Raw genomic sequence first — 13,844 nt, forward strand, 5'->3', positions numbered from 1 at the left:
ATATAAGAGTATTTTTATTGTTTAATTGTAACTTGCTTAAAATGTATAAGAATGTGGATCAAGATTGGAAAGTAATAAGCAAATGAAAATAGGAGTACTATGAATAGTGATTGTTTTTCTAAGTTAAATACAGGGATGTTGCAATCATACTGGTCTTACCATTGAAGGAAGTGCTGAGATCTCAGAAAATACAATTCATAGCTTTAAAACGCCACATATCACATATTCGTACAGCTATAATGATTCCCAAACCAGTTTATCTGCTGTATGCAGGGAGCTTCTAAGCACTTTGATGTGCATTAAGTTATTAAACCTTCTCAAGAACCCTAAGGTAGGAATTTTTATTAATCCTTTAACAGAGAAGGAAATTGAGTTTCCAAAAGGTTAAGACAGGCAAGATCTACATATCAGGTAGATGATAGAACTTGGACTTGAAGCCACGTAGTAGAGCTCTGAAGTCCTTCCAAACCAGCTTTACCACGTTTTCACACGGTACTCCTGACATCCCCGTGTAATGGCAGTAATTTGTCTCCTTCTCTTTCATTTCTTCTTTAAAACACAAAGAAATGGCAGAGTAGTAAGGCTATCACTGTAAGACTGTGCTAAAGGATAAAAAAAAAAAAAAATTGCCTTCAAATTCCCCATTTCAAAGTCTTTTGAGATGTAATGTCTTTTAGATACCAGTGGAGATTTTAAGAGTAAAGTTACATTATTTTCCTTCAAAGAATCAAGTCTCCTGCTCTCACCCTGAAACAGGAAGCTTTACAGGTAACCTGTTTGAAGGATGATTCTCTCAGAGTCAAGGCTTTACGTTCTCAAGAGACTGAGGACTCCAATCTGTCAGGAACTCCGAGGGAACGGCCTTCAAGGTCATCAAGCTAGGGGCCATTTCTCATCCTCTGGGGTGCTATGGAAAATTCAGCTTAAATTCATTAGCATTCTGAAAACTAATTATTTCATCAAAAGATCTTAATGAATTTTTATATTCTTTATTAAAAATTCCCAAGTAGGGGCACCTGGGTGGCTTGGGTTAAGTCCCTGATTCTTGATTTCGGCTCAGGTTGTGATCTTAGGGTTGTGAGATCAAGCCCCACATAGGGTTCCATGTTCAGCTTGGTGTCTGCTTGAGATTCTCTCCCTCTGCCCCTTCCCTGCAAACACTCTCCCGCTAAAATAAATAAATAAATGTCTTTAAAAAGTTCCCAATCTCAAAAATGGCCCTTTTCTTTCCAGAATGGCCATGGCCTTTGTAACAACCAAGCCCTTTAGAACCTTCCTGCCACTGGAACATATATTGTACATGCTACATGAACAAGGCCTCCAAAAGGGCACAGGTTGATCAACACAATGGATACTTTATTTGAAATGGAATGCATTTTGAAAATATGAAAAATAAATCACATCTCTCCAAAATCATTTGAGACATATTTACACAAATTATGACCACACTATTAAGTTCACAAATACGACATTTTCTAAAGCATTTAGTACCTGGTGATGCTTGGTTTTCAGAAGTCAACATCTGCATATTCTAAAACTAAGCAGAAGACTGATGGTACAATGTAGCGGATGATAGTTTTATCTTTCTTCTCAAAATAAATACAGTGATCCAGAAGGACCACCTATTATTAAACCTTCCCCAAGGCCTAACTGATCACTGGCTTTTATGCTTTTATGCAGATGCTTCCAGAGTCCTTCTGCTACCATCAGTGGACCATCGTACCCTGTTAGGAAAACCCTGTTGGATTCTATCCTCCATTCAGCAAATGTCCTGCCAACAAAGTCACAGACCCCTCTGTCATCCAATCTTCTGTAAATCTAGATTAGCTGTTCAACACTGCAGATCAAAAAGTCACCCTTTGAATTATGTCAAGAATTTAGAAAACAGATCTTTAAAACCCATTCAACAGAATTCCACAATTAATACATCTTAGGTTGCTTTAGGTAAACATGTATTATTTCTCTTGAAACAATTGCTGATATACTCCATATCAAGCTCTATTAATTCCCAAGTTTAAATTTTAGGCAGCAGCTGAGGGCAGTTTATTGGTAAAGCAAAAGCAAATTAGCTTGACATTTACAAGAGAAGGAGGAATGCTCCCAGGCCCCTTTTCTCCTACAAAGCTCTGAGCTCCATGGGATTGTTCTGGTCTCACTCAAGTCTCAGAGCCTCTTCTCAGCCTGCCACTACCCAAGACACTGCAAACAACTGGAGCCCAACAAAAACCACATCACCTTCCCTAGGGATAGAAAACAAGCAATGTCTTGAACTCACACACTGGCAACAAACTCATGTAATATCAGATTTTAAGTGAGGGGTCTTTAAGAAAAACCGAGTATTGATGTATGAGAGCAGGAAAGAGTTAAAGGAGACCGCCAGACTTCCTCTCCGCAGGGAGCTCCTTTAAGCAATGAGTTGCTTTTTGGTTTTTGTTTTTAACCTCCATCAGAAAAAACATGTGAAATGAAATTATAAAGTCAGGTTGGTTTTCTACATGAGAGAATCCCAGCTTCCTCTATGACAGAAATGCTCACTTTGAAAGGGCCCTTTATACTCATTTACTCTCTGACCTCAGCCCTCCCTGAGGGCACACGTAGATCTGTGTGCATTTCTGCTAAGTCTGTCTAAGGAGCTCCGTCACTAGGCTTAGCCTGCCCCGTAGTACTTGTTCTTGGGAACGACATAAAAGCCAGTGAAGGAAGCACTGTGTGACACAAGAGAAACCACCTCCTGGATACTGGAAGCTACATATTTTTTTCCTTCTTTCATTCATTTGTTTCAACAAATAGTGATTGAGCTCACTGTGTCCAAGGCTCGGTGTCAACACAAGTTCAAGAACAAAAGTTCAGTTTCCAGATGGGAACATTCCTTTTCATGTCCTTTTCCACCTCTTTGCATTGTGTTTATTTAAGGGGTACATTTTCTATTGGACCTGCCCTTTCCTTTTTTTCCTTTTCTTGGATTGAAAGAATTGTTTTTACCTTTGTCCATGAAAGTAATTTTTTAGGCCTCAAAATACCTTAGGTAGTTGGTATCATTTTCTTACAGAAAATGGTAGAATTAAGTGATTTAATTCATAATGATTCATTTAAATCATTAAGTGATTTGCATTTATATTTTGTTTTGTTGAGTTTTAGTAAGCATGCTTTTTTCGTTGTTCTGGGGGAAAAAAAAAAAAAAAAGATTCGGCCATAATCATTTCAAAGTGTGAAACAACAAAAAACATCCTATTCCTCTCCTTTCTAATTTCCGAGGTTTCACAGGTAAATAAATGCTAAGAGGAGTTCAGACTAGAGAGCCACTAAGAGGGTCAAATCAATCACAAATCACAGCTGACCAAGGAATATGGGTTGTGGAAAGACAAGATAAGGAACCATGATTCTGGTAGCCCCATTAACCACCACAGTCATGGGGGGCAAGAGGGCACAGAAAAAAAATTCCAGTAGCCACGAGGGAACCTGGGCATATTTTTTTCAACAACACTACCTAGCCTATGTCAGCTAACAACATACAAATGCCTTTTAAAAGCCCACATGAATCTTAATTTTTAAAATATTTGGTATGGATTTTACTTTTTTTTTTAATAGCGCAAAAACATGGAAGAAAAAACTATGGTTTAATTGGAAGTTATATGATCTGCATATATTAAAACAACAGTACAATGAGCATTGTCTAAGAAGCACATCTGTGGTTCCAGAGAAGCCAAACCTCACTTGACTTAAGAACTCTTCAGGTTTGCTGTAGGAACTGCCCATCATATATATCCATATATGTGTGTGTGTTTCTAACATTTGTAGCATATTTTCATAACTGTGGCTTAGCCACTGGAAGTGGGAGTCTATTAAGTTTTGCTTGTCATTTGCCTCAGTTTTCTTTTTCCCCCACAACTTTTCAGACTAGAATTGTGATCTCAAAATTTCATCATTTAAATATTGCACTAAAAAGTAATTTGATCTAAACTCTTTTAGGTGGAAGAATAAAGACATCTCTAGCATGAAATTCTATTTTTGTTTCTGTACTACCTAACTTAGCAATAGCCTAATACTGACCATTCCAATTTGGATGCTGGAAAAATACTGATCAAGACGTTGTTGAAAAGATAATGGAAAACAGAGATCGTCAGGAAAGCCATGCAGATAGGAAGTGATTTTCAGCCCCAAGAGGATTTGGTATCAACTATGTCTCTTTTTAAGCTTAAGTAGCATCTGCCCTTGTGGATTTTGACCATCCTTTTGATTTGACACAGAAGAGGGTTTGTTCCACCTTTAAAAGCACATCCTTCCCCCTCCACCCCACTCCTCAGACTCCTGAACTGCTAAAACAAGACTGGGTTGTTTTCTCACTGAAAATCCAGTGTTTATCCAGCCCTTCCTTTTTCAATTTGAGTTTAGTTAACCTAACTACAAAACATTGAACCCTCAAATTTCTCAAAGAGCAATAAAAAGCAAAACAGTTGGTTTCTCTAATCAACAATATTTTCAGTATAATTACAAAAAAAAAAATTATGACTCCTCGTCCTCCGAAATATTTACAAACTATATATTAAAGTATGAGGTTCTAGAGTATATTTCTAGAATGCAGTAAAAGGGTCAGAAAATGTGGTTCAAGTAGACTGTGCAAAGCTCTTGGAGAAGGGTAATCTCTAGTGTGGATAAGAGCACAAATGTCCTCAAACAAGCTGAATGGGTTCTCTTTTTCCCCCACTGTGTTTTTTGAAAAGCCTAATGCATTCATATTCAGAAATCACAGGCATCTCCTTATTAGTCCCTTCAAACAGATGATATAAGCAAGGCTTTTCCCGCATTACACCAGCCCTACCATATATATATTCATGATATGCTCATCTTGCCATCAGTTGGGTTACGTATTAAATATTTGGGATTAGATGTCATTACTATGAACTTCCTTTTAGAAAAGCAATTAGATTTTCGTAGTTATATAACTCTGAACATTAAGTTTTTTTAAACTTCTATTCTACAGAAAATATATGCCTAAGGAAAAAAAAATCTCAAAAAAAAAAAGTAACATCACAGAGTTTAATTTGAACCACCTGGCATAACAATGAAAGTGTCAGACCTTCTGAAAATACCCTAGGAATAATGAATGAATTCTTAATGTTTTCCCCTCCACCGCCCTTCTACATGTTTTTCTTTTCCAAGATTAGAATTTACTAGGGAATAAGTTTTTAAAAATAAACTTTCTTTTTTGGAAAATGGCCTACATTCAGAAATGTCTTAAAACAAGCATTTAAAAAAACTAATAAATAATCATAAATCAAAATACATTAAAATAAAATTACAGTACATCATTGCTCCTAGAAGGTCCACCATACTGGAAGATCCTTTCAAAGGTTCATAAATAAAGCCTTCTGGACTGAAGCCATTTCCTGCATCGTAATGAAGGGTATGCAGAAAACTAAGAGGAGAGGAATCTCAAGTTATCAGCAGGGTGATGTCCAAACTACTTGATCTGGCGCGGGGCGGGGAGACTTTTGTTTTCGATTCAAGTGAAGACAATAGAAAGGTGCTCGTCCCACTTCCTCAAGTCCTCAAAACCTGGAAAGAAATGACAGGCAATTAAGTCATTGGCTCAGAATCCTCCAAAACCCAGCTCTCTTCGGGCCAGTCCGGCGGACAAAGCGAGCTCAGAAAAGACACCGGGGTCGTTCCCTCGAGTGTCCAGACACACTCGAGCGGCGCCGGTGACACTGACAGAGCCAGTGGCGTCGCTGGGAAGTGCACAACTGGACCCAACCAGGGTGGGCGGGAGACGGTCCGAGAGGCCTCTCAGCCTAACCCGAGTTCCCCCATCCTCCACTCTATGCCCGGCCTCTCCTAACTCCAGCTTGCTACCCTTCTTTCGACATCTCCAGAAACTTGTAATAACTTCTCATTTTCCCCTCCAAGCACCACATCCGTGAATTAGGCTTCCTACTCCTCCTCCTTTCCGCGAGATCTACTCCTGAGACCTTCTCCTGGGAAAAGCCCTTAGTAGCCCGAGTTGCCGGGACCTTACCTTGTCTGGCCCGGGTGCTGCCCCCTTCAGGCAGAGTTGGAGGTGCTGCGGAGAAGCCGGTGGCCGTGCGGCTGCGAGAGCGGCGGTTGATGCGAGTGCGGTAGTTGTGGGTGCGCGTGTGGGTGCGGATGGGGATGCGGACACGGGTGGAGCTGCTGAGGCTGGGGCTGAGGCTGGGGCTGACGCTGGGGCTGAGGCTGAGGCTGGGGCTGGGGCTGGGGCTGGGGCTTGGGATGGAGCTGCGGCTGAGACTGAGACTGTGACTGGGGCTGAGGCTGGGGTTGGGGTTGAAGCTGCGGCTGCGGAGGCTGCTGCTGAACCAGGTGCTGCTGCTTCTGCCGCGTGGACTTGACCGCCAGGATAGCCTGACGGTTCTTGTACTGCACCATCTGCAGCGTAATCTCGGCGTTCCAGCCCTGGTCCTGCGGGCACCGAAAGTCGATCTCCTTGCCCTCGGCCATCACCACAGTGAAGTACATATACTTGCCCTTGCGCTCCACGCAGTCCACGGTCTTCATGTTGGAAAAGTGCAATTCCTTGAGCTTGACTGGCGGCTCGAGGCTGGCCACGGACTGCCCTCCCGATTGGGACGGTTCGGCCGGCCCCTGCCCAGGCTGTTGCTGCTGCTGCTGGTGTTGCAGCTGCTTGGGCGGGATAAGCAGCAACCCCTCCTCGGTGAGGATGCAGCACTTTTTCTTCCAGAGCTGCAGCAACCCGTCGCTGCGCTTCTCCAACACACCCTCCTTCAGCGCTTTGCAGCCACTGCTCTCCAACATCCTCCCGGCATAGGGAGGGGCGCCGCTCGGCTCGGCCTCTCCACTTCCAGCCGCCCGAGCCGGGGGCAGCAGCAGCAGCCGCGCGCCGTCCTCGCCCCAGCGGCTCCCGCGGCCGCCCGCCCGGAGCGCGCAGAGGAGGCTAACACGCAGGAAGCAGAGCGGCGGCGGCGGAGGCGGCGGCTCAGGGTCCCGGCAAGCCGGCAGCCGCGTCCTGATGCGCCACAAGGTCCCGGAGCTGCGAACCTCCGGGCCTCTGCCGTCCTCTTGCGAGCGCTCACCGAAGGGCACTGGCGGGGCCCCCTCACGGCGCTTTTGAATGGGCCACCCCCCCCACCCCCGAGTGACACCCAGCGGAAAAGGCGGCTCTTGGCGCCCGCACCGCGGGGGAAAGCCCAGCTCGGAAAGGCGCTCTGCCGCCGGCGCACGCCTCATTAACTTGGGGCCTTTCCAAAGCCCGGCGCGTCCACGCCCCCCCGCATCCCTGGCTCCGCCTCTCGCCGCCCACTCGCTTCCGCGCTCCTTCCAGGCGCCGGCTGCAGGGATCCGAGCCCCGGAAACTCCTCTCTGCCTGGGGCGACAGCCGAGGGCGCCCCAGCTGCCCGGCGACAAATGCCGACGTCCAGAGGGCGCCTAGAGGCCATCCTGTCGTCCCGCCTGTCCCCGGCCGGTGGGGCTCTCTAACTGCTTCAGAAGACGAGGACGGGGGACGGCCAGGAAGTACCTGGAAAGCCAAGCTATCTCGCTGCCGTCGGGAAGCAGCCCCGGGGATTCGCGAGGAGCTCCGAGACCCTATGTAAACATCCCAGGGCACAAAGGCCAAGAGGGTCTTTACACTCAGGTTTGCTTCCAGGCATTAGCTCTTCTTGGAGCGGAGAGCGATTGTTAAATCAGGGCAATAGGGCTACCGTCTGTCCCATCTGAAAGGGCTAGAAGAGAAGGGTGACCCATCCGCACAGACTGCAACAGCAAATCAATTGCACTTACAGACCCCAGGAATGTCCAGTGAGACACCTCACATTTTAAGGAACAGCTTAGCTCTCCAAACAGCCGACTGGGCTCCTCGGGTCTCTCTCTCTTTGGAAGCGCCTAACGGGCCAGATCAGTTTTGTAATCTCTTGCGTCTGTGACCCGGGGAAGGTAAGCTGTACTCGCCCCTAGCTCCCTCCTGCTACTCTCGCATCTTTAAAAAAAAAAAAAAAAAAAAACTGTATTCTAGCAAACAAGAGGGAATAAAGAGCACTAATCGAAACCAAACCTGTTGGTGGGGAAATTCATCCATTAAGTAGAGAGACCCCCGAGGGTGTACCGACCCTGAGGATATGAAGAAACACATTAAGAAGAAATAAATCAGAGCTGGCCAAAGAAGACAGACTGCTTCTTGTGCCCAAGAAAGGAGGGAGGACTTCCTATGGCTGAAACAAAGAATTCAAGTGAAGAAATGAGCGATGAGGTAGGGGAGCAAGAGTCATATCCTATGTGTCATGCTGAAAAATTCAAGGTAACCGAAAACACAGGAGAACTTTTAAACATGTCAGTGTAAGACATGTCAGTATAAGAAACATCTTAGCAAATAATCCAATTCCAGCACAGTCCTGAGTCCGCCTGAAATTGCACTTGGCAGATTCTCAGAGCCTTCAATTCTTAATGGATTAGCAGTCTTTTATGGAGAAAGGCAACTATTAAAATCTTATAAAAATTTCTAGTTAGATTTTTTTAAATGAACAATTCTGTATACCAGTAACAACACTGCACCTATCATCAGTTCTTTCCCTGCCTTCATGGGACAAGTGAGCATTCCAGAGAATTTCTACATGACCAGCTGTTCATCTTTTTAACAGAATGCCATTCTTCAGCTCATGTAGAAAGGAGTGTGCAACTCAGAATGTGAGGGCAGGTGTAGTTGATAAAGACATTCCATGTGGAAAAATGATACAATACAAACTTGACTGGGTAAAAAACCAAGATGTAATCTTGAAATGCAAGCCATCTTCTTAAGAGAAAATATGTTTGGTGTTATTTAACATTCTGCAGTTAATCAAGATGCAGCAGATTCATTCTAAATTACTTCAAAATGTCTGAAAACCAGCACGATTTTCAAAAGCACTTATTTTGTAACTACTTTACCACTCCGTTTCCAGCTGGATATTTCACTATGATTTAGTGACTTTGTGAGCAGCTCAGAAGTCAGTCTACAGTGTGCCTTCCTTGACCACAGTCCATCGATTATTGGAGATCTCAGGTGTGTAGGAACCTTGTAGCTGAGGGACAACTTTGCTCTTACTTCAACAGTCACATCCAATTCACAAAAAATGGCCATGTTAGCCATGTTTTTAAAAGACAATGAAATAAACACAAAAAAATTACAGGAAATAACTGTTCTGCCCAAAATATCACAACCCTACACAAGATCACTTTCAAGTTACTAACGTTTCAAAAGCAAACTAATGAAATCACTGCTTTAATAAACCAGTTTGAAAATGCAGACTTAAATTGCATATGACATCTGTCTATATCATGTTGTGTATCAGCAGCATCTGACAGTTGATTAGCTTCCCCTCTTGGATACAGTTCTTCACTTGGCTTCAAGGACACAGCTCTTAATTTTCCTTCTACCACCCCAATCATGCTCAGTGTCCTCTGCAGTTTTCTCCTCTTCCCCTTTTAGTATCAGAATGCCCCAGAGCGCAGTCCTCGGTTCTCCTCTTTATCTATACTCATTTATTGGGTCTCATCCACTCTCATTTTTAGGAATGGGCCAGAGAGTCCCCAATTTATATCCAACTGCTTGTTGACAAAGAATGAAAGAAAGGCTGTATTAACATGCCAGGCAAGAGAACACATACTGAAGAAGATATCCAGAGTAGTTCACTAGAGGGAAGAGTCTAAGGAGATCTTAGGCTGTGGAAAACAGGGTTTCTAGAGCTTTTGCTAATAAAAAATTTAAAAATACTGCTCTGGATGGGATGGGAGTCCCTGGATGGAACTGGTTCAATAAGGATCTGCAGTTAAAGCTATGTTTTTTGCTTTTTTGTTTTCAGTATTTTTTGTAACAGCCTTCAGTTTTGTTATATTCAGGCCAAGTTTACTTTAAGTTGAAAATTTTTTTTCTCTTCTCTACGGTACTATTTGGATATCTAATAAAGAACTTAAAATAGTACAGGCTCCCAAGTATCTCTTCACCTTGATCTGCTCTACCTGCACCCCCTTTTCAGTTGATGGCAATTCCACCTGCACAGTTGCTCAAGCCAAAAACCTTGGAGCAGTATTGCCTTAAAACAAGAGGCCCTTATCCAGAGCCTTGAGCTTTTGAAGAGTAAAAGGACATGCCTATCTTGAGTTCATACTCATTCTAGACCAACTCCAGGTACTCAGGATTCCAAATACCCTGATAAATAGGCTCAACTGTTCAAAAATTGGATTACATTATCAGTGTATGCACTCGTGTATAAAGGCGGTGGACAGATTTTGAACATGCAAGCTAGGATATCCATACAGATGGGGGGCAGGAGGCCCCCCCTTCCCATACAATTCAGAGACAGGGATAAGAAGAGAAGGGCAGGCTGAGTATCAGCTCTCCTCACATGTTCTGGTACTGGACTTTAAATCTGGCTTTTCAGGTGCATTTATCAAGACAGGTACACTGAACATATTTCTATTTAGCAAAGCTTTTGAATATTTAACATTTGTGTCTCCACTGCATTCTTGCCCCAGGACTGCAAATACTTAGAAGCATACCTGCCTTGCAGTATATCCTTTACTCCTTTCTCTTGATACTCACTCAATCCACGAACTGAGGAAATCCCATCAGTTATGTCTTCAAACTACATATTCTATTTCTTTCCTATTCTTTCATTACCACGCTGATAGAAATTACCATCATCTCTCCCTTGAATTATTGCAATGGACTCTTTCCTACCTTGCCTAATTCTACCCTAGTTTTGTAATCTATTTTCAATACAGCAGTCAGGATCTTCCCCTTTCTCCAAGTCTGCTCAAATGTCATCTCAATGAGGCCTATCCTAATCACTCTAAAATTACAACCACCCCCTTCCCTTTAACTTTCCCCATAGTATGTATTATCTCCTAACATCTACTGAATATTTTATTATGCCTGTAATTTTCGTTCATTTTCAAGAGGAAGTGCAAGGACCATTGTTTTTATGGGTCCCAATCACCTTGTAATATTGAGAGGCATTTATACAAACTGTCATCCTATTGGTTTCTAGTTCAGAGTAATCAAAGGAATGGAGAAACAATAATGGAACAGAGCTGACAGCAGTTTCTTCTACTTGGCAAATATGCAAAGACTTATTTAAAAAGTTCAATAATCAATGCTGGCTTAAAGACATTTGTCTTAACAGAACTTGGTAACTGAACTGTTTAAATTACAATGTGACTACAAGCTTATTCACAATCTATGAACTTCTGAATCTGCAATAAGCAGATGCTCACAGGAATGTAAGGACTGGGATACAGCAAGGTTCAAATATATTTCAAAAAATAGCTAAAATCCCAGTGACCTATGAAATGTTTGGTCACTCTCACCAGCAGGAGAGTAGTCTGCAACTTAGACTTTTTAGCCATTCAGTTCATTTTAAAATATTCAGCAGAAAAACCTTATAAAAATTCTAATCTCCTAAATGCCTAGCTGAAAAGCTTAAGTACTAACTCAGATACAGAACTCTCCAGACTTCTTAGGTTCATCTGCCTAACCGCCTTTTTCACTTCACTAGGTGATGAAGTGATGCCTCCTAGTGATCAACTTGTATAATACAGCTTAGAGCAAGTCAGAATAGTATAGGGGCTGTTTGCTACTCTCTATACTCAATTCATGGGTTAAAACTATTACAACCCATTTGTGGTTCAAGCACTGCCAATCATCTATCTTTGTCCTTTCTGCCAATAGCCAAATTCAGGTTGTTTTTTTCCTCACCTACTCTTCTAATAGGCTAACCACTTGAATCTATACCATTCCATACAATACACTGCTGCCAACTCTATTTCTAGGATACAAAACTTTATTACCTCTCACTGTATAGAACATTCCAACTTCTTATCCTGGCATGCAAAACCCTCCTCAGAATAAGTACCACCGACCGGCCTTTACAATTTACTCTCCTTTCACTCAACCTTCCATGAGCTCCAGTCACTTACTTGTGCACTTCACTTTTCTTTAGTCTTTTCCTACCTTATCAAAACGTTTGTTCTCCAAAGTCCTATTCAAATACCACAGCTTAGCTTTCTTTTGGCTGAGCGAATTTCTTCCTGATCATATCCCACTACTAATGTGATCACTAGTTAACATCTTAGATGAATGTTTTTATCATACTTAGTAGCATAGTGGATCATGCTAGAGGTTGGTGATGGTGCTGACAGCACTTAAGAAGTCTAAATGCTCTGGTTGAAAATTTACTATTCAACATAGAGAAGGCAGGTTGAAGACACTTTACTGAAGATGTCCAGCAAGTAACTGAGTTCAGGAGCATTAAGGTAATATTAGCTATGAAGTGACAAATTAAAATATGAGTGGATGAAATGGAGCCCTGGGGTCTAGTTCTCTTCTTTTCATCCTAAATCCAGAATGCAGGAGATACATTAGAGCAGAGGAAAGTAGCCCCATGAAGGTAGTTTAAGAGGGTATGAGAAACTTGCTTGGGTGCTGTGAAGTCTCATGAAACTGCTACTATTTCAAAGTATTGATACTCTAGAAGCCTTTGGGGTGGCAGTAGGGAAGCATCAGGTACTCCAGTGACTGACAGGGGGAGAACACCTGAACCTATTTGAAATTTGAGTGTTGCCCTAGCTGAAGAACATCCTCTGCCCCCCTTTAAAAGCCCACAAGCACTTAAGATCCTGAGTCCACTTCTCAAACTAGGTAAATGCTTCAGTTGTTCACAATACAAATGTGATAGCCACTTGGGCAATCTCTTCATTTAAGGGACTAGATTCCAAGGATAGAGTCTCCCTTTCAGTCTTCTATCACGACATAACACGTAGTCTTGAGAGGATACAGACTTCAATTTGTTATTTGCTTAAAAAAAAAAATTTTTTTTTCAGCAAATGAGCAAAGGCCTTTCTTAGGCATTAGAGGAAAGCAGAAGCAGTATAGATAATGCTTTCCAAAAATACAAGGATGAAGGAAAACAGATCGAATGATATGAACTTGAGTACTGTAAATGGCAAGGTTACTTTATAAGAGGAATTCAGGCTGTAGGCCAACAACTGGAAGGCAGAGGTTGTGTCCCAGAAGACAGAACTGACAGCTTAATGGATGCAAGACAGAAGAGTGAAAGGGAGAAAATGAAAGAACTCTATGGGGTAGCCAGACCCAAAAAGGTGGAGAGATACTTTTACCAAAGATAGAACCCAGGAAATCTTTTTATGGCAAGCTTCAACAATTGCCAGTAAACTTACTAGGAAAATCAAATCTCACATTAAAGGGAACAAATTTGCCACACAACTCCTAACTACAAACTACATGATTCAAGTAAACCAAGTGAGTAACAATGACTATCTCTGCACAGGTCAGAAACCAGGACATTCAGCAGTTGTTGCTTCTAATAAGATCCCATTTACATTTTCAGTCATTGTTTCAACCTCATCTGTGTACTCAGTTTCCAAGGAAACCATTATGCACAATGAAGTGAAAAGCCTCAGATGAAGTAAAGGACTCTGGTCAGCATGCAATTCTTTGGGCTATATTCCTAAATCTTACTGGGGCCTGTTTACCTATTACTGAAATGTAGTTATTTGCCTCTTATGTTCCAGGATATCCTTCATCAAACCATCTTTTCTATACCTAAAGATCCTCAGCATATTTGACCAATGTGACAGTCATCTTAACCTCCCTCCTCCCAAACTCCGCTTCAGCTCTAGATGTCCAGGTCTACCCTATTCACCAGTCTCCCTTTGGTCTTGTTACCAGGAATCACAACCTCTTCTTTCAGCAAGAGGACTGGATGCCAAGAATCTTTTGCCTCCTTCAGTTCCACTGCTGCCTAAAAACCTGGACATGAGGGACGCCTGGGTGGCTCAGTCGGTTAACTGTCTGC

General features: G+C 42.6%; 1 protein-coding gene across 1 annotated transcript; it reads right to left on the minus strand.

Moving 5' to 3' along the window:
* Window positions 1-1,335: 1,335 nt before the first annotated feature.
* Window positions 1,336-7,591, minus strand: PHLDA1 (pleckstrin homology like domain family A member 1). Its single transcript, XM_059186377.1, has 2 exons — window positions 6,017-7,591; window positions 1,336-5,556 (listed from the first exon to the last, which is right to left on the minus strand). The coding sequence occupies exon 1, from the start codon at window positions 7,222-7,224 to the stop codon at window positions 6,043-6,045; it is 1,182 nt and encodes a 393-aa protein (XP_059042360.1). The 5' UTR covers window positions 7,225-7,591; the 3' UTR covers window positions 1,336-5,556; window positions 6,017-6,042.
* Window positions 7,592-13,844: the final 6,253 nt, after the last annotated feature.

Source organism: Mustela lutreola, chromosome 8, assembly GCF_030435805.1.
Source record: "Mustela lutreola isolate mMusLut2 chromosome 8, mMusLut2.pri, whole genome shotgun sequence".
In the NCBI taxonomy this organism is placed as follows: Eukaryota; Metazoa; Chordata; class Mammalia; order Carnivora; family Mustelidae; genus Mustela; species Mustela lutreola.